A 26,706-nucleotide genomic window follows, 5' to 3' on the forward strand; every position below is an offset into this window, starting at 1 on the left:
GGGCTCGGGGTCTGTGTGTGAGCAGGGGGTCAGTGCTTTACGAGGGTCTGGGGACCCTCAGAAACAACTTGACTCTAATTTACTTTTGCTGTAGTTAAGATGAAAAGGTTCCCTCTATTATTTTGTGCTAAATAGGTCAATTCTATGTTCGTAACAGTGTCTGTGCTGATGGAAGTGTGGACTTCCCTCTTCCTGTGCTTCAGGAAGCACGAACCAGTGTGTGAATGTGTTTGGTGGGGTTGGCTTCTGTTCTCCCATCCTTCCTCCTGAATTGTGGAAAGTCCTTAACTAACAAGCGGATTTTGTGGCATGTTTGTAAACTGATGCTCACGTGGGTTAGGCTCAGCTTTCGTGGTGGCTCAGACAGTTAAAGCCAGAATATTTCTGGGGTTTGGATGCTTTCTCTTGGGTTTCATTTGCCCCGTCCTTCCTTAGATGCGTCTCTTCCAGTGTATTCAGAGTAAAAGCAGCAAGACTGGGACTAAGTGGGCTCTGGTTATAAATAAAAAAATTACTTTGATGATCAATATTAAAATCTATAGCCATCATCTGAAATGTCCTGTGGATGAATTGGAAATTAGAATATTCACATACTTTTGATTTTTCACTTATCATTTAAAAGTGTTTCAGAGTTAAATCGTGGATTTGAAGGAGGTGGCTGGAATGGTTGGTGTCTCAGAACATCAGCTGCTGTGCTTGTCTGAAATACAATTGTTTGCTTTCTAATTGGTTTTAATATTAATTTAATTTCTGCTAGAAAATCCAAATTTATTCTGTCTGTCTTTTCCTCCCACAGAGTGAAAGATGTTGACTGCCCATAGTGGAACAGCTCTTCTGAGGAACATATCTCTGTAAATCTTCCCTAAAATCACCCGAAGGCAAATATTCCGCCTGTGATGGACCCTCGGAATACTGCTATGTTAGGCTTGGGTTCTGATTCTGAAGGGTTTTCTGGGAAAAGCCCCTCTGTGGTAAACATTGGCACGTTGGTGGGCAAAGGGGAAGCGGAGCTCGAAGGTTGCACCAAGGACGAAGAGGACGGGAAGAAGAAGAGCCGGGAGGGGAACAGCGCGGAGAGCGGCAAGGGCGAGGCTCTGAGCGATGCACAGCAGCAGTTCTCGGTGAAGGAAACAAACTTTTCCGAGGGAAACCTGAAATTGAAGATTGGCCTTCAAGCAAAGCGGACGAAAAAGCCTCCCAAGAACCTGGAGAATTATGTCTGCCGGCCTGCCATAAAAACCAGCATCAAGCAGCCAAGAAGGGCTCCCAAGAGTGGGAAGATGACAGAGGAGAAGAGCGAGCACTGTCCTTCGAAGCAAGTGAGTGATGTGGTAGTGGGGTGATTTGCAAGTCACGGTACATTTAAGCTGTGTTTAAAAGCTTCGTCATCTCTGCACCACCGTGTTCTGCTGTTTTTCCATGTAACCTCTGATACTGAAGTGTCTGGAGTTAGAAATGGTTTGATTTTGTGGCCATTAGCAGGAAAAAAAGGCTCTTTCTCAGTTTGCCAATTTGTTGTTTCAACAGCAGTGGAAGATAATTCCCATATTCACCTGGAGTGGGTTCATTTCTGAAAAGTAATGGTGAGATTTTTAGTCTCTTTTCTGTAACAAAGTGGAGGGATTTGGTCTTGTCTCTCTTGAGATGGGGCTCTGGATGTGCTGTGCTTGTCTCTGGTGGTTGGATTTATGTTTTTCCTACCTGTTAGAACCAGTTGTTTTGCTGTGTCCATGGACAGCTCAGGCAGGGTCTGAAAAGTAAAAGAGACTTTTCCAAATGAGCGAGAAACCAGCCTGGTGATAACCTGCATGTAAATGCAGTGGCTGGAGAGATGTGCCAGGGCTTTTCCAAACACAAGGAAGTAGCCCTGCCTCGAGGATTTGTTTTTATGATCTCCGTGATGTAATCAGTAAGAGCAGCAGTAGCAGATAGGGAAAATAGGATAAATGGCAAGGATTACAAATATAGTTGCATAGATGGCAAATTTTTGAAGGGTTTGGTTACAGCCTGCTCTTTTTTCCAAAAAACATAAAAGTTTTGTTAATCAGATGTTAGAATATACCCTTATGTAGCACTGCCAGGTGATTCAGCAGGGAGTCCAGGGAATCCCTGGAAGCTGGAGTCCTTCCTTTACAGGGGTTGTCTGTTCAGGATGCTCCTGCTCCAGAGGTTCCCAAGGCTGAAGCATTTCCCTTTCTCCAGCCTGTGTCCTGTTCTCAAGGCTCCCTGCATAAATCTGTGCTGGCAGGTCTCCTAAGGCAGAGCCTGCCCAAGGGGAAGGAAAATTCCTCACCTTGTGCTGAGGTGATGTCTGTCTGACATACCCAGACCTTTTCCTTTCCCCTGGCACACCCTGACTGGAATTGGCCTTGAGGAAGAGTCACCTTAAAGAGAAGTGAAATTTTGGGATGACCTCATTGTGGCCTTCTGATGCCTGAAGGGAGCCTACGAGAGAGAGACTATTTACAAGTGACAGGACAGGGGGAATGGCTTCCCACTGCCACAGGGCAGGCTTAGATGGGATATTGGGAAGGAATTCTTGGCTGTGAGGGTGGGCAGGCCCTGGCACAGGGTGCCCAGAGAAGCTGTGGCTGCCCCTGGATCCCTGGCAGTGTCCCAGGCCAGGCTGGACATTGGGGCTTGGAGCAGCCTGGGACAGTGGGAGGTGTCCCTGTCCATGGCAGAGGGTGGAATGAAATCTTTAAAATCCCTTTTAGCCCAAACCAGCCTGGGATTCTGTGATTCTGAGTAATAAATTATGTCCTGACAAAACAAGTGTGCTGGATGTTACGTGTAAGGAGTAAAATTGCTTTTTCCAGGCTCTACAATGCACTCACATTGGGGTTTTCCTCCGCTGGAAGCAGAGGTGATTTTAGTCAGCCTATTGAACAAGAAATTCTCAAGTGTACGTTGCGTAACTTAAAATTTTGGCAACGGCCTTTATTTTACATTCTTCCATTTCAGAACAAGCTGATTATTCCTAATGATGTTTCTAACTTTGGCTTGAAAAACATCGGAAGAGTCGATCACAGTTTGTTACTACACTGATGGTTTTCTTTTTTTTTTTTTTATTTTTTTTTTTTTTTTTTTTTTTTGACAAGACTGTTGCAATGAGTTGAATATTGGGCCAGTCTGGAATATCCAACCAGTGATTTCTCTTGATGTCTGAATTGAGGTGGTCCCTGCAGCTGAAAATCTCTTATTCAGGGGAGGTTTAATGTTAAGTTAATCAAGGGAGGTTTAGGTTGGGTATCAGGGAAAGGTTCTTCCCCCAGAGGGTGCTGGGCACTGCCCAGGCTCCCCAGGGAATGGGCACGGCCCCGAGGCTGCCAGAGCTCCAGGAGCGTTTGGACAGCGCTGCCAGGGATGCCCAGGGTGGGGTTGTTGGGGTGTCTGTGCAGGGCCTGGGGTTGGACTGGGTGATCCCTGTGGGTCCCTTCCAGCTCAGGACATTCCATAATTCCCTGCTTCTACACACAAAAGGCACCATTGCATCTGGAGGCTTTCCCTTTGCATCAAGAGATCGTGCCCTGGGAGTTTTTACCAGAGAAAATAATCAATATTTGAATTCGCATGATGACAGCAGGGATTCTTCATCCTTGACATCTTTGTTTATACACCAGGATTTTTTTTCCAGAGATCCATCCCATTTCACGTGGAAAGTAGAAAGGGAGGCAAATATTAGTGATGTTGTAGAATATTACTGATGTGGTGCATGGCACCGTTGGTACCACGTCAGTTTTAAATTGCAGTCACTGCTCTCCTGCCTGGCGAGCAGCCCCCGTGTGTGATGCAGAGGATGCAGATCTGTTGCATTAAATTTGCATTATTTACAAGAGTTCCAAATCCCTGACTCATGATAACTCACTTTAGATCCTCTGCTCTCTCCGGAATCGTTCTGAGATGGTGTTTAAGTCTGTCTGTTCCCTGCTGCCATTTTGCACTTTGGATTGTTAGAAATGACATTAAACAACATCCTGCTGATTCCTGAAGTGGGATTAGAAGTGTCTGTGTGGAAATAAGTGGGAATGATGGTTTAAAACCATCACATGTTTTGAATATAATACCCAGAGGTTGTTTTTTTTGTCTTACTGCCATGAAATAAAGCAAGTTTTAGCACTGCAGATTACACTTCAGCAAAGGAAAATTTATCCCTAAATTTTTGCTGTGGATGAAGAGGAGGGGAAAGCAAACATGTGACCCATTCAGAGCCAGGTGTGGCTTTACTTGGAGCTCTGAAACGGAACTTTCTGTTCTTTTAAAGGAGCAATAAAGAATTAGAATGAAAATGTAGCTCTTGCAGTATGCACAGTTAACCACTGAAAGACAAAGAGAAGTAGTGGAATTCTTCTCCTGGGAATACCAGTGTGAAAATGAAAATAGTGGGAAAATCCTTTGCACTCCCATCTCTGACAGGTTTTTTTCTTCAAGTTTAGTGCTGACAGGACTTGTAGAACTTGGGGAGTGTCTTCAGGTATACGAACGGAGGGTTTATCCCCAGTCTGAAAGGGGAGTGGGTGGGTGAGGTGAGTTGGAGTCACAGAATCGTTCATGTTGGAAAAGCCTTCCCAGCTCATGGAATGCAGCTGTTCCCAGCACTGCCGTGTTCACCACTGAACCCTGTCCCCAGGTGCCACATCCACACGTTTCTGAACGCTTCCAGGGATGGCAATTCCACCACTTCCCTGGGCAACCTGTTCTAATGCCTGAGCACCCTTTCAGTGGAGAAACTTTTCCTTGTATATTTACAATTTGTCCTCCAGAAATGTGTAGACAGAAAAGTTAATAGATATTTTTTCTGAGGAGAAAATCATAGAGCAGAAAAAGGAAACTCAGAAATGACTGAGATTTCCAGGTGTTACAAGAAACAAAATTACCAGGTGCTGCAATAGCCAGGCAGTGCTCAGTTTGCTTTTTGACACAGAGTGTGGAACTTGGATTTCGTTCTTTCAGAAAGTGTCCTGGGGCAGGCAGACATTGCTGTGCCAAGCCCAAGAACCTGAGCCTTGAACAAAAATACACATTTTGCCCCTGTTAGTTTGTAGGATGATGTGTAGGAATGGTTCAGCTGTGCTGGTAAAGGTGCAGTAGTAAAGATTTAGCAAATAAAAGGCAAGAAGTGACAGTAGCAGCCTGTGTAACTCTGACTCGGTGGTTACACAGTGCAGCAGGTTGGGACTTGCCCTCCTGCTCCATCTCCTTATTCCTGTGTAAAACTGCTGAGTGCAGGATTCTGGAGCTCTTCCTCTTGCCTTTGGTCATGCAGGGAAGCTCTACAGGGAAGTTTGCTGATGAAATCACAGCCACCAACTGAAAAAGTTTCAAGCAAAAAAGTAAAGAAGCTGAAGAATTGATTTCTTTCCTTTTTGGATAGCTCAAGAATATTTCCTGCAGGATCTGAGACATAAGTTTTTGTCTTAGACTAATTCCACAGAATCATTGTATTCCTGGTAGTTCACACTTGCTTTTAGAAAAGACTAAAAAGTCTTGGAGGTGAAAAGTAGACGACATTTTTATTTGGGGAACTGCATGGAATATGTTGATGCCATAACTACAAAACAACTTCTGTGATTCCTCAGAATGCTCGTTTGAATTGTAGCCTGAGCATTGGCCTGAAGTACAACAGCCAGAGCAGTAATGGGTAAGTCTGTGTATGTGCATAAAAACCCCTTAGTGCTTGCTGGTGGTTCTCAAGAGAAATAACAACCAACATTTTCATTCACAGGCTGGTTCCTTCTTACTACTTCAGGTGTGGGAAGCTGAGACAATCTTGTGTTTTGTAACTTGGTTTTAGTTGAGAAGTGTGACACCAGACTCGATAGATGTCCTTGTTCTCAGGAGAGATCAGCTACCCTTGAGCTTTTTGCAAATAAATAGCAACGATAATCACAGTAAATAATGGTCTAGTAGTAATAAACCCTGAGACTGTGCTGTAGGGTAACAACAGATTCCCTTTTTAGAATAAAATTTTTTTGCTGTTGCTGCCTGTGATGGTTCTGGAATCACAAAACTGTTCGGGTTGAAAAGAACCTTTGAGATCACCGAGTTCAGCTGTTCCCCCAGCACTGCCAAGGCCACTGCTAACCCATGGCCCCAGTGATGGATTATAACCTGTTAATAGTTTATATAAAAATAACCTGGAATTATTCCTCAAATGAATGGTGCAGGTCAAGAAACCGTATGTTCACATAGGAGATACGGAATTTCAGTTTAGCTCAGTGCAAACTAAGAATAATACCAATTTTATGGAAACGTAACATGTTTTATGCAATTGCTTTGGGCAATACTTTTATTGGATGGATTCTTACACCAGACAGTTGAACTAAAGATTGCACAGGAGCAAATGTTTCAGTTTTTAAACCACAACATGCTTTTTGTTGCAACGTAATCTCGCCCTTTTGAACGGCTTTGTGCCCAGATGGGCCATTTCATTCCATCTGACACCACAGGAACGTAGAGCAGGGCTTGAAATTTGGGCTGAAAAGGCACAGAATTCCAGGAAAACTGTTTATGGCATTGTCCATTTGATTGCAACCCTGAGGCAGCAGTGAGGAAGCTTGAGGCAGGTAGAGACAGGAGCCGAGACTGGGTGAAACACTCAGGAGATGCTGAGGGGTCTTTTCTTTTTTCCACAGTCCTCACAAATCCATCTGATTAAAAGCTGACTTTGTGCTTCCCCTGATACAAAACTGTGCATTTGCCCGAGTCAGACAGGGAAGTAGGGCTCAGGAGGGAGTTGAAGTGCTGAATGCTGCCCTGTGAGCCCCGCTGCCAGCACCCGGAGCTGGCGGGAGCAGGAGACAGGGACACACTTAGAGGTCCATGGGAGCAGCCACCGAAGCCCTGAGGACACTCTGTCACTTGGACTGGACTTCAGGTCTCTGCTTCCCATCCCACAGAACGCTTGTGTGGGCACGGGGAGTTATTCCAGGGAAGCAGGACACCTTTGCTGTCCCCTCCGCGGGTGCCAGTCCTGGCTGCTCCCCACTTCCCAGCTGTGGATTGGGAGTGTTCCAGGGGGAAGTTCCCGAGTGTGTCCATAAGATTGCAGCTGAGGGTCAGCCTGACCACTTGGCCACAGGCTGGAACACTGGGGGGGTGTGTCCTGGGGGTGGATCCCAAAGTGTGTCCTGGGCTGGGTGTCTGGGGGGGTTGGGTCTTAGGGAGTGTCCTGGGAATGTGTCCAGGATGTGTGCCCTGGGGCGTGTCCAGGGGTACTCTGCGGGGTGTGTCCAGGGTGTGGGAGTGTGTCCTGGGATCAGGGAGGCACGTCCAAGGGGAAGGAGGGGTGTCCTGGGGAGTGTGTCCTGGGGGATGTCTCCTGATAGGTGTGTCCTGAGAATGTGTCTGGGATGTGTGTCCTGGGGGATTGGTCCTGGGGGGTGTCTCCTGTAGGGTGTGTCCAGGGGGGTGCCCTGGGGCATCTCCTGGGGTTTGTTCTGGGGTTTGTTCCAGGGAGTGTCCTGGGGGTGTTTCCCAGGGGTGTCCAGGGCGGCCTGTGTGTGCTGCCACAGTTGGACTGGTGTGGCTGAAGCTGATTTACCTGATTCCCTCAGTAAATGAGCAGCGGAGTCCAGTTCTTTTCTTTTACTGCTGCCCCCTCACGGAAAATACCCTTTTTGTTCCTGAAGTTCGGGGCTGTGCATGACTGCAGTTTGATTTTGGTATCTGTCTGCAATACTGTTATTCTTCCAGTGGGATCCTCCTTAGTGGCAGCAATATCTGCTATTCGCTTCGACCAAAAATCTGAAATTTTTAATAATACAGAATTGCAAGAAGCAGCTTTGACTCTGTGGCTGATGTTGGGAGGTTTTTTAATGTTTTTGCAGCCACTGCAACCTTCTCCAAAGGTTACATATTTTGTTCAAGATGTTTCTGTTAGAAGTTACCAGATGAAATTTTGTCCTTAAAAATGTCCCTCCAAAATGTTTTTGTTAATCATGTTAATTATTAAGTAGATTTATGGCAAAAAAAAAAAAAAAAGGAAAGAAAATAATTTCCCATGTAAGAATTTTGGCTGTAAAAATGCTGAAAAAAATTACAGACTTTTTTGACATCTTGACTGACTTCTCACTAGATGTTTCCTGTTTTGCTTTTCATGTTCTTTGAAATAATTTTCAGTGTGCTTGGAAAACTCACTCACCCTTAGATGAGAAAGAAGCTTTCCAGGGCACACGCCTTCAGCTTTCAAAGGATCCGTGTTTGATGCTAAAGTCTTGTTTTCAGAATCCTGGCATCTTGCTTAGATCAAAGCTGGTGTTTGGAAGGGTTTCGTTAGTTATGTATTTATTGTTTAAGTATCTGCTCAAACTTCCAAGCTCTTTGCTTGGAAATGGAGGTGAGCAGGGAAAAGCAGAGCCTGCCAAGAGGTGTTGGATTCCCAGCAGTGACAGTGTGAGAGCACCACAGAGCCTGACCCGGGGCTGGCAGAGCACCCAGGAGGAACGAAAGAAAGAAGGAAGAGTGTGGATACACTGATGGCTGAGCAAATACAGGGATGAGGAGCTAAATTCCCAAGTCAGTATTTAGGTGGATTTTTGAAGTCCACCGAACAAAGGAGATTTTCCTTCCGAAGTTCTTGTCAGAATTTCAGGCCATAGAAAGGAGGATGCAGCTCTCTGAAGGTTGCTCACTTAAATCCTCGTTAGGGACTCTCTGGCACTCAGAGGCTGCCCCAGGGAATTCCAGGAGCGTTGGCTCAGAGCGGTGTCATGCTGACTCAGGAGTTTCCATGTGGGTGCCAGGCCTGGAGGTGGGCAGAAAGAAGCCCCCCTGCTGTTTCATCCCTGCAGGAGGGAGCAGCCCTGGATTTTGGGGTGCCTGGGGGTCACTGCAGAGGCTCCCACATTACCCACACCACTGCTTCCCATCTCACCAGTGTCCAGCTTGATCCAGGCTGCAACCTCCTGGTTAAGTCCTGCTGGTGCAGCTGACTGAACAAATACTTCCTGCATGATCAGCACCAAAGTTGGCTGTTTCAGAGGAACCCAGGCTGTCCCTTCCTTCAGCATCCGTGGGTATTTGCTGTGGGTACAGCTCTGGGGTCAGGGTGATGCTGGCTGTAATCAAGGGCAGGAGGTGCCAGGCTGCTGCCATATCAGTTTTTATTGCAGAGGGATGAACAGCTGCGGCGTTGATGGCTTTCACTCCGTATTTAGTGTTTGTTCTGGTAGGTCCCAGAAGGTTTTCTGGTTGTATTTGTAATTAGGATCATGGAGTGGAATCACAGAATCACAGTGACTTTAAGCTGGGAGGGACCTCAAAGCCCAGCTCATTCCATGCCCCCCTGCCATGGGCAGGGACACCTTCCACTAGCCCAGCTCTGTCCAACCTGGCCTTGGACACTTCCAGGGATCCAGGGGCAGCCACAGCTTCTCTGGGCACCCTGTGCCAGGGCCTGCCCACCCTCACAGGGAACAATCCCTTCCATATATCCAACCTAAATTTCCTCTCTGTCCATTTGAAGCCACTCCCCCTTGTCCTGTCTCTCCAGTTCCTGATGAACAGTCCCTCTCCAGCTTCCCTGGAGCCCCTTCAGATCCTGCAAGGGGCTCTGAGGTCTCCACACAACCTTCTCTTCTCCAGGCTGAACATTCCCAGCCTTTCTCCACAGGGAAGGGGCTCCAATCCCCTGAGCAACCTCGTGGCCTCTTCTGGACTTGCTCCAACAGTTCCACGTCCTTCTTATGTTGGGGGACATCAGAACCATGGGCAGAATTATCTCATCAGGGCTCAGAGCCTTCCATGTCCAGCCCCTGCTTGGAGTGAACGTATCCCCTGCACTGCAGAGATGTGTTGGGCACTCTGTGTAAAGAGTGTCCTTCCAAACTAAAAGATGAACTTACTGAGATGCTCTCAGTAGGATTTATGAAGGTAATGGGTATTGCAATTTTGATTTTAACCTTTACAGAATAAATTTCAAGTTTGGTTGGGTCCTAACTGGAAATAAGTGTGAGTCTCAGTTACTCCATGTGTGTGTGTTACCACCCCCCCATGCGAACAGAATCATTTGACTTATTTTATTTTACTTATTTTTCTGACTGTCAGTGGTGTGCTGGGAGGAGAAGCTGTTGGTGCAAGGGGCCGGGGGGACGTGACTGAGCTGCCAGCAGGGCTGTGCAGGGACAGGGTGACAGTGCCAGCCCTTGCAGGGCACTGCTCAGCTGCTGCTCAGCACCATGTGAGCTCTTCAAGTGCTCTCACGTTATAAATAGCCCAGCACATTTTTGTTAGTGGGTTTTTATTAATAAACATCAACAGTATTTTTGAAGAATATTTATAATAATTGGGGGACAGATTAAATGGTTTATATTTCCGGAGTGGGAGGGAGTTTGGGTTTCATTAACATCAGGAAAACCTCAACGTGTCCACTGTTATAAAATTTTGCTTTAAATATGAATATCATTATTATTTGCTTAATGTCTTTATTTTATGATGATATTTTATTATTCAAATTATTGATATTACTGTTGTTTGCTTTAAAATTAATAGGATCGTGAAGCCTCTGTTTATAGAGTAACCATGTTACCAGAGCAAGTGTTAATCACCCAAACATAAGGAGATACTGTGTTACTCAAAGTGATACTTTGTACTCTGTTCCTAAAGACTTTTTTTTTTTATTAACTCTTAGGACCCTTCAAAGTCTTACAAGAAAGCTGGAGAAGTTGCATCGGTTGAGTTACACGTGGATGAAGGTATCCAAGTAGAAACAACCCCTTTATCTAAGAAAGTTTCCCCATTGCACTCTGAAATGACAGATTATATAAAGTCATCTCCTCCGACTCTTATCAGTAGCCATAATTCTGACTTAAAGGATAGAACAGAAATTAATGGAGCAACAACTGTCACAGAAAAATTGGTGCAACTTATTGCAACTTGTCCTCCTTCCAAGTCTTCCAAAACAAAGCAGAAGAAGCCTGGAAGTGGAAATGGAACTCCATCTGGTTTGGTTAAAGACTCCGGGAAGAAGCTGCCAGGAACCGTAACTGCGAGTGGGTTGGTTAACAAAGATTTGGTAAAGAAACTGCCAGGCTCTGGGATTGCTGTTGGATTGGTGAACAAGGACTCAGGGAAGAAGCCATTAGGGATTGGCAGTGCAGCCATATTGGTTAACAAAGACTCTGGGAAGAAGCCCCAGGGGATCAGCCCCTTGATTGGATTGGTTAGCAAGGACTCTGGGAAGAGGCCTCCAGCCATCAGCACTCCAACAGGGTTAGTTCACAAGGACTCGGGAAAGAAGCAGCCAGTGACCAGCTCTGCAGTTGGACTGATCAGCAAAGATGTGGGGAGGAAACTTCCAGGGATCAGCCCTCCAACTGCACTGACCAGTAAGGAGCCTCTCAAGAAGCCAGTAGGGATCAGCACTCCAGCAGGATTGGTTAACAAGGACGCTGGGAAGAAGTTGTTGGGAATAAATAGTCCTACAGGTCTGCTTAACAAGGATTCTGGGAGGAAGATGCCAGGGACTGGGAACACCACAGTTCTGGTTAACAAAGACTCTGGAAGGAAGACACCAGGGATTGGCAGCCCGATGGGACCGGTCAGCAAGGACTCTGGGAGGAAGATGCCAGGAATCAGCAGTCCCGTGGGGTTGGTTAGCAAGGACTGTGGGAAGAAGCCAGCAGGGCTTGGCAGTCCAGCTGGTTTGGCTAACAAGGACTCTGGAAGTCTGAAAGCAGACTCCCTCGTGCCCTCCTCAGAGCCCTTTAGGCTTCCTTGCAATTCAAACCTCAGTAGCCTTGAAAGCCATGAGCCTGCGGATTTACTGAAGGAAAATACTACCAGCAAAACCTTTGAGAAGCACGTTATGAGACAGAGCAAAGAAAGCATCTTGGACAAGTTTTCAATTCGGAAAGAAATTGCTGATGTAGGCAAAGAGATGTTTAATGAAGGAATGTGTGTTCCACAGGATGCCTACTCATCCAGTGAGAAAGGGATTTATGAAACGTCTAAGCACGAAAAGCAGCCTCCCGTTTATTGCACTTCACCAGACTTCAGGACAGGAGGTGCCTCGGAGGTGTCGACAGCCAAGTCCCCGTTCAGTGCAGTGGGAGAGGGGAATCTCCCGTCTCCTTCCCCCACGGTGTCTGTCCCCACCCTGAACAGGAGCCTCTCCACAGCCTCCTCCCAGCTGGCATCCAACTCATTGCACTTAAGTTCCACGGCAGAGCTCTTGGAAGGCATTTCCGATCCGATGGGCAAAACGCCGTTCTCCTCGGACAGCACCCTCCTGAGTCTGAACAGGACATTGAACCACACCCTCGGCACCGATTTTAAAGGTGCTGAGAAAGACTTAAGTGATTCAAAAGCATCTTACGTGGAAACTTCAAGAACAAGTCCTCCCACAGGGAAAAAGCCCATTTTGGCAGCTGAGACAAGCATCCACGCTACTGTCACCCCTTCAGTAGTTAGTTTTACCAGCTTGTTTGGGAGCAAGCAGTTCCTCAAGATCGGTGCAATAGCTGCATCCGAGAAATCCTGCCAAGGAGCAAAAAACCTGAGCAGCACTCAGCAATCAAAACCTTTAAAGAAAAGAAAAGGAAGGAAGCCACGATGGACTAAAGTGGTGTCAAGAAGCGCGTGCCGACCTCCAAAGGGTCTGGAACTAGAAAGGTCAGAACTTTTTAAAAACATTTCATACAGTGCACTATCAAGCAGTAATTTGGAGCAGGCCAAATTCCTGAAAAACATCGGATCGTCCTCATTTGTGGAGCACGAATTTGTCAAACATCAGTTGCCAAAGCTGAATGAAGCTAATGGACAGTCTCTGGCACTGCTGGCTGAGACTGACAAACAAACTCAGAAGTTCTACAGTGCTCACAAACAACCCTCTAGCTTGTGTATGTCGGATGATTTCTTACCTGACATGTACAAACCCAAGAGAGGAAGACCTAAATCCAAGGAAATGCCGGAACTCGAAGGTCCCCCCAAAAGAACTCTTAAGATCCCAGCGTCAAAAGTCTTTTCAGTGCAGTCAAAAGAAGAGCAAGAACCTCCAATTTTGCAGCCTGAAGTCGAAATTCCCTCCCTAAAACAAAGCTTATCAGGACAAGCTTTTCCTAAAAAGAGAGGGAGACCTAAAAGGCAGATCCGGTCATCGATTAAAATGAAACCACCTATTCTGTCTGTGGCACCTTTTGTTGGAACAGAGAACTCGAGCAAGATGGGACCTGAAAGTGAACAGCATCGACCTGGGGAGTTCTTTGAGAGGACGGACCAGCTCCGAGGGCCAGAAGAAGTCCAAAGCCCCAGTATTTGTAGCATGAGTGATTTGGAAGTAGACTCAGACAGAAAAGTTGCCAAGAGAAATAACGGACAGTTAATGAAAACAATTATTCGAAAAATAAATAAAATGAAAACTCTGAAGCGAAAGAAACTTCTGAATCAGATTCTGTCCAGTACAGTGGAACCAAATACCAAAGGGAAGATGCAATCCAAGCTCCACAACACCGTGTCAACTCTTGCTGCCACATTTGGTTCAAAACTAGGCCAGCAAATCAATGTCAGCAAGAAAGGAACGATTTACATAGGAAAAAGGAGAGGGAGGAAACCGAAAGCTGTCCTGAACGGCATTTTAGCCAGCAGTGCCGCCAGTCTGACAGTTCTGGAGAAGTCTGCCCAGCAAGCTCCTGGTACGTCCCTAGGACAGGTCCTTCCCCACTTGCTGCCCTCGGCAGCGAATCCCTCGGAGATCCTCCCGTCTCCGGTTTGCTCCCAGTCCTCGGCCGTGAGCGGGGGGCAGAGCCCTGTGAGCAGCGACGCGGGGTTCATCGAGCCCAGCTCGGTGCCCTACCTGCACCTCCACTCCAGGCAGGGCAGCGTCGTGCAGACGCTCGCCATGAAGAAAGCAGCCAAGGGGAGGAGGAGATTGTCCCCACCGACGCTGCTGCCCAACTCCCCCTCGCACCTGAGCGAGCTGACGTCGCTCAAAGAGGCCACCCCTTCCCCCGTGAGCGAGTCCCACAGCGACGAGACCATCCCCAGCGACAGCGGGATAGGCACGGACAACAACAGCACTTCGGACCGAGCGGAGAAGTTCTGCGGGCAGAAGAAGAAAAGGCACTCGTTTGACCACGTGTCCCTTATCCCACCCGAAACTTCCACCGTGCTGAGTAACCTGAAGGAAAAGCACAAGCACAAGTGCAAGCGCCGCAGCCACGATTACCTCAGCTACGACAAGATGAAGAGGCAGAAGCGAAAAAGGAAAAAGAAGTACCCTCAGCTCCGAGGGAGGCAGGACCCCGACTTCCTCGCTGAGCTGGAGGAGTTAATAAGTCGATTAAGCGAAATTAGAATAACCCACAGAAGTCACCATTTTATACCCCGAGATTTGCTGCCTACCATTTTTAGGATAAATTTCAATAGTTTCTACACCCACCCTACTTTTCCTTTAGATCCTTTGCACTACATTAGAAAACCTGATTTAAAGAAAAAGAGAGGCAGGCCTCCAAAAATGCGGGAAGCTATGGCAGAAATGCCTTTCATGCATAGCCTCAGCTTCCCCCTGTCCAGCACCGGGTTCTACCCCTCCTATGGCATGCCTTACTCCCCTTCTCCCCTGGCAGCTGCTCCCATAGGATTAGGTTATTACGGAAGGTACCCTCCAACTCTTTACCCTCCTCCACCCTCTCCTTCTTTCACTACTCCCCTGCCCCCACCTTCCTACATGCATACAGGCCACCTGCTTCTCAACCCCACCAAATACCACAAGAAGAAGCATAAACTCTTGCGCCAGGAAGCTTTCCTCACCACAAGCAGGACTCCGCTGCTGTCCATGAGCACGTATCCCAGCGTCCCCCCCGAGATGGCCTACGGCTGGATGCTGGAACACAAGCACAGGCACCGCCACAAGCACCGGGAGCACCGCTCCTCCGAGCAGCCGCAGGTTTCCATGGACACCATCACGGCCAACAGCTCCTCCAGAACGGTTCTGGAGTCCTTGAAGCGCTACAGGTTTGGGAAGGAGGCTGTTGGCGAGAGGTACAAACATAAAGAGAAACACAGATGCCACATGTCTTGTCCTCACCTGTCACCTTCCAAGGGTTTGCTAAGCAGAGACGAGCAGTGGGTCAGGAGAGAGCCTTCGGAGTCTAATTCCTTGGCGCTGGGGTTGCAGACACCTCTGCAGATAGACTGCTCCGAAAATTCCCCAGCTCTGTCCCTGGGGGGATTCACTCCCAGCTCGGAGCCGGCCAGCAGCGATGAACACACAAACCTTTTCACAAGTGCAATAGGCAGCTGCAGAGTCACGAACTCTGCCAGCACCAACGGACGTAAAAAGTTACCCGAGAGCCCCGGACTGTTCAGTGGCCAGGACGCGTCGCTCAGCCGGCCCCTCCGGAAGGAGCCCGTGCCTTCCCTGGAGAAGGCCCTGCAGCCACTGTCAGGTAAGGGAGCTCGGGCTGGGCCCGCTTGCCACGAGTCTCGCTGGGTTCTGTTGTACCAAACGCGGCGGGAGCAGGGGGCGGGTGAGGCGCTGGCTCTGCAGGGATCGGTGCGGGGTGCAGCCCTGCTCCCGCCCTCCCCGAGGGCTCTGTTCCTGCAGTGCCAGCACAGACTGATGTGGGATCTCCCCCAGGGACACCCACGGCACTCTGGGTGTCCCTCTTCCCAACAGACTCCTCTTGCTTCCTTACAGTCAGGCTAAGGATGCTTTCTTGTGCAAAGATCATTGCTTTTTCCACACAATTTTAACTTTCCAGAGAAATGAGGGAAAGTTTCTCACCATTTTTGGTATTTCCAAAGCCATGTTTCTGTTTGGTTTGAAGTTTGGTTGGTTTGGTTTAGACCAGCTGTTGCTGCTACTGTTGTGAGTAATATTTCCATTTAAGAAAATGTTTCTTATTCCTTTTGTAACTCCATTTCAGTTATTTTGACAACCTGCTACAACAGAGCTTTCAATCCCTGCCTTGAGGCCTCTTGCAACACCTCAGAACAGCTGGGGGCAATGCTGGGGATGCCTGAGACCAAACCTAGAAATTTTGGATTTATTCATAGCTGGGAAATGCATCTGACAGCTTCGAGCAAAACTGGAACAGGAGGAGCAGGAACAGGAGCTTGTCATTTGCATAATATTATGGAAAAGAAAAGATAACCTGCAAAGGGCAAGTGTGGCTTGTGCTCCGGCCTGCTTCCACTGTGGGAAGGAAGCCTGAGCTGCTTCTCCCTCCCCTTCTTGCCTACATTCTCCCTGGAAATTTAAATCATTGTCCAAAGCCACTTGTGAGTAATATTTCACAGAGCAAGAACCAGCTGCCAGGACTGAATAATCCCTCCTCACATTCCCGGCTCTCATCTTGCTCCTTCCCATGTGGTACTCCTGCTCTGCTGCCTCCTGCCACCTCCTGTTCTGCACACCTGTCTATGGACAGGGTTCTTCTCTTGGTTTGGGGGGGTTTATGTTTTCCTTCTTTATTTTAAGGGCAGTTGGAAGCAGCTGCATCTTTGACAAGTTCATATTTCTTTGTGCTGGTACTGAAATTACTTGAGGTGGTGAGGGGAGTGTGGAGAAGGCAATAGAGCCATGAGATTGCTTCTCCTGCAGCGATGGAAAGAGAAATTCCAACTGCTGGGTCACTCAGATGGTTAAATTTGACTCTGAGGAGTGAATTGGTTGTGGGAACCTGTGCAGCTCTGGGAATTTTGAGATGTTTTCCATTGCAGTGAATGATCTGACCTGGGCTTGTGTAGGAGTAACCCAAGGGAGGGGGAGAGCAGAGATGCTTTTTGGTGAAAGCTCTGCTCACTCCCTGTCCCAGGAAGTTTGAGTGATTCCTCAGGTGTGGGGTATCACTTCCAGGCACTGCATTCCCACCTGGATCCTGGCTGTGTGGTGAGGCTGGTGTTTGGCTCGGTGTCCAGCTCATTCCCAAGGAGTTCCCAGTGCCCCACGCCAGTTGGAAAACTTAAACCACAGCTGGTAAAAAGTCCCAGGAAAGGGAAATGCCTGATTTGGGGGGGTTTAGGCCTGTGTCAGTTTGCATGTTGTGTTTGGGGTGTTTTGGTTTTAGCTGTGGTGCCTGAATCCATGACCATGGAAGATTAAAGCAAAGGCACAGATAGAGGGAATGCACCTTTGGTGCATGAAAGATTGTTTATTTATAAAACCAGATACAGTTTAGATGCATGGTGGAGAGGTGCTGGACCAGAGCCTTGGAATAAGCAGTCAGGGATCAGCATCAGGGAACCCATCCAGAATGAGTCTTTGGGATCCATAGGGAACGTTTATGGTGCTTTATTTCAGAGTATTCCATGTGGAAAATCCACCTCACCTCCACAGCCTGGCCTAACGGGATGAACAAATTCTTTTTACGATATTGGCCGATGCCAGATATTTTCAGAGGTTTACCCATGGCTGAGTTGCGTTAGGGAAGAGTTGTGGTGGTTGTTTGTGCAAGCAGGACTCCCGTGGAGGTGGGAGTTTCCCGGGAGGTGAAGCACAGGTGGAAGGTCCCACGCTGGGGCTGTTGTGTGACGCTGGCACAGCCGCAGCGGTGCAGGTCACGAGGCGCTGATGGTTTGTCCGGGGGAGTTTTGTAGGGTGCTGCTGCCTGTTCATCCCAAGTTCCCAGGCGCTGCTCCTGAACTTCCACAGCTTCACCTCAGGAGTTATTTTGGACAGCTGATCCTGTGTCATAGCCCAGCCTTGCTGTGCTGCTTGCAGTTCCCGTGGCCTCGCTGTGTTCCGCTCCCAGTCCTGGCAGGATCAGCCGTGTGGTGGGGACTGGTGCAGCTGGACCGTCTGTCCCGCTGTCGTTCCCTGTGCAAACACCAGGCCAGGTGTCCGCGTCCCGGTCTGGGTGTCCCAGTCTGTCCGTTCCCGTGGGATAACACCTGGGATAACCGGTGTTACCGGGCACGACCGTGTGGGCTCCTGGGGTGAACCGGGCAGTCCTAGACCATGTGTGCCCCGAGGCGTCCCGGTCCCTGTGCCGGTCCCTATCCCGAGGGTTCCCGGTCCCTGTGCCGGTCCCTATCCCCAGGATTCCCGGTCCCTGTGCCGGTCCCTATCCCGAGGATTCCCGGCCGTTCCCGTTCCCGCCCCGGAGCCCCGGGACCGGCGGGCAGCAGCGCCCCCTGGCGGCCCCGCCGCTCCTGTGCCGCGTCCCGCCGAGCCCGGTGGGGCGGAGGGGGCTGAGCGGGGGGACCTGAGCGGGGCAGGGGGGGCTGAGCGTGTCCCGGGATGCTGAGCGGTGGCGGGTGTCACACAGGGGCCCCTCGCGGAGTCTGGGGTCCCGGAGGCCGGAGCACCGGCGGTGACAGCCCCCGGGACACCGGCAGTGACAGCCCCCGGAGCACCGGCGGTGACAGCCCCCGGAGCACCGGCGGTGACAGCCCCCGGGACGTGCCACCCCCTGCCAGCAGCGCAGGCACCGCTGGGCCATCCCCGCAGCCTCCAAAACCTTCTCCCTCTTTTTTCCCCTATTATGAATTACAGCCCATTCCTGCTTAGAACACTTTCTCCCGCTGCTTAATTTCTATTTTTAATCCCAGCTCCCGGGGTACTTATTTAGTGTAGACTTTATGAAATCAATGCATCTTGGAGTTCCTTAGGAGGAAAACTCACCCTGGAATGACAGACCTGCTGTGGGTGTAACCCCTGGGCAGCTCAGCACCCCCCTGAGCCCAGAAGGGTGGGTGGGCAGAGGGTCGGAATAAAGTGAAACTTGTGGGTAGAGATAACAACTCTTTAATAATTGAAATAAAATTATATGTAATAATAACAGTAGTAATAATTGTTATGAAAAGGAGAGAGGGAAATAAACCCCAGGAAGCACAAGTGGTGCCTGGTACAGTTGCTCAGTACCTGCTGCCAGTCCCCAGCACCGATCGGGGCTTGGAGCAGCCTGGGATCATGGAAGGTGTCCCTGCCCATGGCAGGGGGTGGCATGAAATGAGATGAGCTTTAGGGTCCCTTCCAGCCCAAACCACTCCATGATCCTGTGAATAAACCCCAGGAAGCACCAGTGATGCCCAGTGCAGTCACTGCCCACCCCATGCCCAGCCTGTACCCAATCGGGGGATCCTGGCCACCCCCCCACTGGGCCGGACACTCCGTGGTGTGGAATATCCTGTGGCCAGCTGGGGTCAGCTGTCCTGGCCCTGCTGGCAGAGCTGGGGACACTGAGGAGTCCTGGGCTGAGGGTGAGCACTGCTGGACACCAACCAACCATTGGGGTGTGACCAACATCATCCTCACCCTGAACCCAGGCACAGCTGAGCCAGGTACTGGGACAAATTCCCTCAGTCCCAGCTGGAAGCAGGACAGCTCTTCCCAGTGCTGAGCACCTGTGCAGTGTCCCAGCTGAGCTCTGCTGCAGGTGCCGTCCCTGTGTGTGGTGGGAACAGCAGGAGCCAGAGCTGCTGGAAGAGCCCACCAGCACCATCCTACAGCAGGATGCCATGAGGAAATTCAGCAGGAGCATGGGTTGCAGCCTGGGACAGTGTCCAGGAGCCTTGTGATGGTGCCCTTGTTGAGGAGAGTTCATGACAAAGAGAGCTATCCCTCTGCCCTCTCGAGAGGTTGGAATCCTTGGAAAAGTGCTGCTCATTCCCTCCAGCAGTCACAGCTGGTACATCAGGAGCTAAGAGTGCCCATGATTAAAAATTTCCAAACTTTGGGGCAAGAGAGGATCTCAAAGGAGATTTTCCCAGAGACTCTGGTGAGTCAGTTTGGTGCTTTCAAGGATTCTCCCATCATTGCACTCCTTGGGGTTTCCCTTGAGGCACTGAAGCTCCAGGCCATGGGCAGAGGAGGAATTTTGGGCAGAACTTCAGTGTCCTGCTGTTACCTTTTGGAGGATTCTTTGAGGAGGGGAGGAAAGAGCTCAGAACCAAAGAGCTCCTTCATTATGAACCATATTTTGAAGGGAAACAGCAAAAATCTGGGGTTTTGCATCCTGGATTTTGTCTTCTAGATATTTACAGGATATGCTCATTCTCCTCTCACGCTGCCATGTGCATTTTTGCTTATCTGGGTTTTTATACTGATCTGAGTTTTTAATATCTCAGCATTTTCATAACTGCAATACCAGGTTTTTCTATGACATTTTCATGACTCCCACAGCCTTTGCTTTCAAGAGTAATTGGGATTCTCTAAAAGTTCAAATTTTAGGAAAATAAAGCAGTTTACTGTAAGAAAATATTTATGTATTAAAAGGGAAACAGAAATAGGTCTTTGCTTGTGTTCTCAGCAGAGCTGCCATTCCCAGCCCCGGCCCTTCACCCTGCAGCAGTCGTGGGATTCCTGTGTCTTTCTAAAATTGGTTTTAACTCAAGGAATGGTAATTGTGCTTCCTGCTGCCTGGTGACATCATCCAAGGATTTAGCAAGTAACAGCAAGCCCTGTGTGCTCAGAACACAGAGTGAAACGTGTTTTGCAGGTGCCTAAAATCCAGCGCTGCTCTGTGTGTGGATAATCATCATCCTCACTTGTTTAGGCCCCAGGGCTTTAACAGATTTGCCGTGATGGACTGGAGCAGAAATACTTGTGTTTTTTATTGTGCCAGGATCTTGAAAAGGAAAAGCAGCACAGCACAACAAATCTAAGGAATTTAAAAATCTTAAGTTGTTTTTTTTTTTTAAGCTTTTCACCTTTCTGCAGTTCCTGATGAGCAGTTCTGCCCAAGGAGGGGAAGGCAGTGCTTTTCCAGAATGAGGTGACCTTCCAGCACAGAGGGATGGGATCAGCAGCACAAAGCTCCTCAGTGCTCCCCAGGGATCAATCCGGGTTCCAGCGCTGTTTCACCTCCCTCCCAATGCCCTGAATGGTGGGACAGGGCTGAGAGGGACAGTGGCCACGGCAGGGGACAGTGCCAGCACACATGGGGACCAGCGCTGGCAGGATGGGCTGGAGAGGCTCTCTGAGGAACAGCACCAGGGGCTGGGTTATGGAGATCATCTCCAGGAGGATGAAGGGGATTGTTATTCCCTTCTCCTCCACTCTGGAGAGGCCACATCTGGAGTGCTGTGTCCGGCTCTGGGCTGCCCAGTCCGAGAGAGACACGGACATGCTGCAGTGAGTGCAGTGGAGAGCCAAGGAATGACCAGGGAGGGTTGGAGCCTCTGTCATCCAGAGGGCCTGGGAGAGCTGGGATCGGTCATCCAGAGAGGTCAGGAGAGTTGGGATTGCCCAGCCTGGAACAGAGGATGCACAAAGGGAGCTCTTCCCAGTGTGCCCACGTTCCAGATGGGAGGGAATGAAGAAAAAGGAGCCAAACTGGTCCTGGTGGTGCTCAGTGGCAGGAGAGACAAAGGGCACCTGCTGGAGTTCAGGGAATTGTGTTTGTGCAGAAGAAAAGACGTTCCCAGTGAGGGTGAGGGAACGGTGGATCACGGAGTCTGTGTCACTGGAGATGTGGAAAACCCAGCGGAATGTGGTGGCCCTGAGCAACCTGACTCTGTTTTGAGCAGGGTGGTTGGTCTTGGTAGTCTGCAGAGGTCTTTCCCAAGCTCTGAAATCAAGGAGTTTGAGTGAAGCAGGGGAGTTCAGTTGAGAGCAGGAATATGGGGGGGTTTTCTTTTCTCACCTACAAGCTAATTTGGGTGGTTAGTATTGCATGGCTTTAGTCACGGCTTGTTTACCTATGCCGTTGGCCTGTGCCAAATCCCTGCTTGGTGTTTCCTTTCCATCCTTCCCTGTGTTCATGGGAGCACACAGGTGTTCCTGAAGCCACACCAGAGTAACCTCAGTTTGAGCCTTTGGTGTTGTATTGGCACAGCCAGACCGAAATGATGTTTTTTGTGCCTTTCCCTGATGTGCTTTGCAGGCACTTTGCCAAGCCAGGACAAACCCTCACAGAGGCAGTCGGAGAGCACAAACTGCAGCCCTTCCCGGAAGAGATCCGCGTCGGAGAGCACTTCTTCTCCAGGCAAGTCCTGCTCGGGGGCCTTGGTTTTGGGATCGCTGCTTTGCTCAGACCTGTGCTGAGACACAGCTGGGACAGCATGGCTGTGAGGACTTCAGCTCGTGGAGATACTGAGTTTTTCCCCTGGCATTTTGGGATACAAGTGCTGTAGGTTGGGTTGTAGAACAGGGAGACTTGAGCTGGTGCTTAGAGAAACAGCAGCACAGCTGTGGCAGGGCAGGGTTTGGTTCCCCACCGGGTTAAGTTAGGCCTTGTGGAGCTCAGTGCTTTAATCCAGACCTGTGACATTACAGCTAATCAGTTAACTAGAGGAATAAATTAATTCCTCCCTGGGGAAGAGCCTGACTCTGGCACTGCTCTGGAGGCAGAGGGTTCTTGCCCCTGGGTAGGTCAGGGGAGGATCAGGCTGGACTGTGCTGTTGGGTTTTCTTCCTCACATGTGAAAATCCTGCCAAGGTGATGGAGGATGGCATGTGGCTCATCCCACTCATCAGTAATGGTCCAGCTGTGAATGCCCCAGCCAGGTCAGGAATACTCATGGGAGAGAGATAATGGAAGTACTGGAAGGCCTGGGAGCTCTGCTAGCATCTCATCAAGTCTGTGGTACAAGAACAAATCTTGGGTGCAGGATCCTGGTGAGGTGGAGTGGATGTTGCAGCAGGAGAGCGAGGGAGCCAAGGGCTGGCAGTCCCTGCAGGTCGCTGCTTGAGGCTCATGAGGAAGGGAAAGATTCTCCCTCCTGACAGGGCAACAAAGCTCTAGACAGTCATCTGAGGGATGAGGGAGCTGCAAAGGGGCTCAGGCTGGAGCAAAGGAGGCTCAGGGGGGACCTTGTGGCTCTGCACAAGTCCCTGACAGGAGGGGGCAGCCGGGGGGGTCGGGCTCTGCTGGCAGGGAACAGGGACAGGAGGAGAGGGAACGGCCTCAGGCTGGGCCAGGGGAGGCTCAGGGTGGACAGCAGCAGGAATTTCCCCATGGAAAGGGTGCTCAGGCCTTGGCAGGAGCTGCCCAGGGAGGTTTGGAGTGCCCATGCCTGGAGGTGTGCAAGGAAGGGCTGGAGGTGGCACTCAGAGCTCTGGGCTGGGCACAGGGTGGGCATCGGGCACAGGGTGGACTCGATGGGCTGGGAGATCTTTTCCAGCATTAGTGATTCCATGATTCTCTGACTCTGTGTTTGAGCTCTGTTTTGTCAGGAGGTCACAGTGTGTGTGTGACTGTGTGTTGCTGTCAGCCACATTTTACCCCTGTGACAATGTCAAACCTATTGACCAAATTGTCACAGGGAGGAGCTGAAGATGTTCATCTCCTGGGTGTTGTCACCCAGTGGTTATCCCAGATAGCAGGAGAGGCTGGAGTGGGCTGTGAACAACCTGCCCCAGTGGAAGGTGTCCCTGCCCAAGGCAGGGGAGTGGAGCAAGATGCTCATTAAGGTCCCTTCCAACCCAAACCATTCTATGATTCTGTAAAAATGGAATGTGAGCTCCCCTAGGATTGGACAGAAGAAAATCCAGCAGGTTGACCCATTTTTTAAGAAGCTCAGTTGCAGAAACACTCCCATTACCAGAATTCAGACATTCTTAGACATCCAAATTGACTGCAAATATGTAGTAAATCCCTAGGATTGGTACTTAGAACTAGTTATGATTTCCATCTAGGAAGGATATGCCAAAAGTGCCATTTCCTCCCTGCTTTAAACAGATGTTTGCAACAGATGCTCCATTCAGCCTGTGCTGCACAAAGTCCTTTGCAGTGGGAAAGGGATCTTCCTTTTTCCTCTGTCTCATTCACTTTCTTGCCCTTGCTCACTTGAAAGGGGCAGCTGCAGTCGTTGTAGCTGGGAATAGGAAGTGTTAAAGTTGAGGAGTGTTTTGTGCAGGAGCATTGGAATGACATGAATCACGAGTTTATCAACTTCAAAGTCACCGAAGTGACGATGCAGCTGAGATCAGTCATTGTTGTATTTTCCATGGATCTGGAATGCATGTGGGTTTCAGTGTGTTTGTCAGAGAGGAGCTGCAGCTGTCCTGGGGTCAGAGCCTGCAGTGTCCCAGCCCTTTGGATCAGTTTCCAAGCAGCAGCACCAGTTCCAGGGCATCCAGGGGATGTGGTGCTGGTTGAGGTTCACTGAGCAGGTGGGTTCTGTGAGGAGCCCTAGCTCCATCCCCATGTGCCTCTAAAGGCCAGAAGAAAACAAAGGGTAATTTATCTTTATTATTTCATCTGAAATGCAGAGCTGAAAGCATAAATCCTTCCAGTTGTCTCGGAGTTGTTGGGGTGTCCAGGTCAGCTCACAGCAGGAGGCTCCTCTTGTCCTTTGTCACCAGGAAGAGCATTGTCCAGAGGAGGATTTTTAGAACACGTTTTGCTGACTCTTCCTCCTCCAAACTGTGCACTCTCTGAAGCACCTTTTCATTTGCACTTACAAATTCCTGACTTTGGAATCTTAGTGAGAAATGAGTTCTCCAGTGTAACACAATTGGACTACTGAAAATATTAGAAAATACTTCAAGTAGAAAAGACTTCAAGAACAGCTAGAAGGGTAGAAAATATTTTAACTGGTTATGCTGTATCTCTGTCATCTAACAAATACTCTCCCTCCTGTCAAGTGCCAGAGCCCTTTATAAACACATTTTGTTGTCTTCCTTTAACAGTTCCCTTGACACCAGGATGTGCTGCTCAGGCTCCAGCCTGGGCCCCGCTGGGTTAAGCAGATCTGATCTAAATAATTGGCCACAATTACAGTAACATTTTGTCAATGCTAATGTGCAGTTGTGATGTATTTGTGAGAAGGCCGCATCCATTTCATTCCAGAAAGAACAGGATTTCTTCTGATGGAATGTTATCACTAAGGAGCAGCAGGGCAGCTTTGGGAAGCTCTTAGTTTAGAACAAATCCCTTTTTAATGCAGCATAATCTACATGGTTGACCTGGAAACTCTCTTTTTCAAGCGCCAGTCTTCAGCCCTAAAGCATATAACAGTTTTAAAAGCCAGATCTAAATTTACTCCCTCTGTAAATTAGCCTTTCTCTTTTGTCCAGCTGCTTTGATTTACCTTTATCCAATCAGTTCTGTCATCATCAGCCTTGTCTATTTGATAAAAAAACTGGAAGAGCAATGAAAATAGTTGTTTCAGTACTTCCAAACTTTAAAAAGAAAAGAAAAATTACTTTAAAAACATTTCAAATGTTGCTCCATTTTTTATCAGGATTCAATTTTTATGTGCACACAGAGGGTTTTGTATTTTTAGTGTTGAATAGAAAGAAACTTGAGGATCATGTGAACCCTCCTTGCTCCTTGCTGTTAGAAAAGGGGGATTATGTGGGAATAAAGAGAAAATAATTGTACATTAAAAGTGATGATACAAAGTTTGACTGACTTGTATCACTGGGTCCCTCTCCACGTTACAGAACCTTGTCAACGAATGTTCTGGGCAGCCCCAGGGCACAAACGCTGTCAGTTGATGCAGCTGCTGTGTTTCAGCTCCATGTTTCTGCTCCCAGCCCCTCTCCAGCCCTGTCTCTGTGTGTTCCAGGGGTGGCGGGGCCGGCCCGGAGCGCGCGCCTGGCCCCGGCCGCCGAGGACTCGGTGGACACCCTGCTGCAGCGCATGGCCCAGCAGGACGGGCCGCCCACGCTGGACAAGACCCTGGAAGCCGTCATGGCCAACGTGTCCGCCCCTCCATCAGCCAGTCCTGCCCGGAACCACTCCCGGGAGAGAGTCCTGGGCAAGCAGGACGGCCTGGGGGCTCCGGCCATCCCCGGCAGCTCCTGCAGCGACAGCATCTCCCTGCTGCAGGAGCGGCTGCCCGGCAGCTACTCCCCGCGGCACCTCAAGAGGAGCGTGGTGGAGGCCATGCAGCGGCAAGCGAGGAAAATGTGCAATTACAACAAGATCCTGGCGACAAAAAAAAATCTGGACCACGTCAACAAAATCCTGAAAGCCAAAAAGCTGCAGAGGCAGTCGCGGACAGGGAACAACTTCGTGAAGCGCCGGCCGGGGCGGCCGCGCAAGTACCCGCTGCAGGCCATGGTGTCCATGCAGGCCTTCCAGGCAGCCAGGCTGGTCAGCCAGGAGCTGGAGAACAGGGAGCAGAGCAGCAGCCCCCTGCACCTGGGGCCAGACACCATCACGGACGTCATCGAAGCCGTGGTGCAGAGCGTGAACCTGGACCCTGAGCACCGCAAAGGCTGGAAGAGGAAGAGGTGGCTGCCGGAGGAACAGGCCAGGAAGAGACACAAGTCTTTGCCTGAAGATGAGCAGGAGAGCAATAAGAGGTGATTCCCTTACAGTTTTGTACCTCAGTTGGTTTTAGAACGGTTCAGTCATTGAGGAAATCGTCTGCTTGATTTTATTAAGGAGTTCAGTGTAGAGGGCACCAACATGAACATGTCAACGTTAAGTGTGTTCAGGGTCTTCCTCAGGTACTGAACACACCCCAGAAATGGGGTGGGATCTCAAGTGATCTAAAACTGTCAGTTCTGTGCTTGTTGTGTTGGTGAAGGATACGTTTTAATGAGTTGTAACAGGGTCACTGATGAGGTGCCCCAGATTGTTCCTTCCTCCTGTGTGGAACAAGGAACCCTGAGGAGTTGCGTGTGCCGTGGGATCTGCTCATGTAGATCCCAAACAAATACTTACAGGCAACACAGGATGTAAAGGGAGATCAACTGATGTACAGCAGATGAAGAGTAAAAGCTAAAGCAGCAGGGAGGAGTTAAGGGGTGCACCTGTGCAGTCACTGGTAAAGGACCACACCAAAAATCTCTCTCTGATCTCATCTTCTCATGCTTGTCCCCAAAGCCATCAATAAACAGATCAAACTCTGTCAGGAGTTCTCCTT

The 26,706-nt window shown here is 49.4% G+C and overlaps 1 protein-coding gene across 1 annotated transcript in view; it reads left to right on the forward strand.

The window, feature by feature from the left end:
- The first annotated feature begins 804 nt into the window (after positions 1–804).
- The window catches only part of ASH1L (ASH1 like histone lysine methyltransferase), a 57,567-nt gene continuing 31,665 nt past the window's right edge, over positions 805–26,706 (forward strand). Inside the window, exons 1-4 of the mRNA XM_042034522.1 lie at positions 805–1,319; positions 10,631–15,386; positions 21,768–21,869; positions 25,399–26,140. Coding sequence (XP_041890456.1) covers positions 897–1,319; positions 10,631–15,386; positions 21,768–21,869; positions 25,399–26,140 — 6,023 coding nt within the window. The 5' untranslated portion in view covers positions 805–896. The remainder of the gene's footprint in view (positions 1,320–10,630; positions 15,387–21,767; positions 21,870–25,398; positions 26,141–26,706) is intronic.

Source organism: Corvus kubaryi, unplaced genomic scaffold (assembly GCF_017639235.1).
Source record: "Corvus kubaryi isolate FWS band 111438036 unplaced genomic scaffold, C.kubaryi_AGA036_p1.0 37373, whole genome shotgun sequence".
Lineage (NCBI taxonomy): Eukaryota > Metazoa > Chordata > Aves > Passeriformes > Corvidae > Corvus > Corvus kubaryi.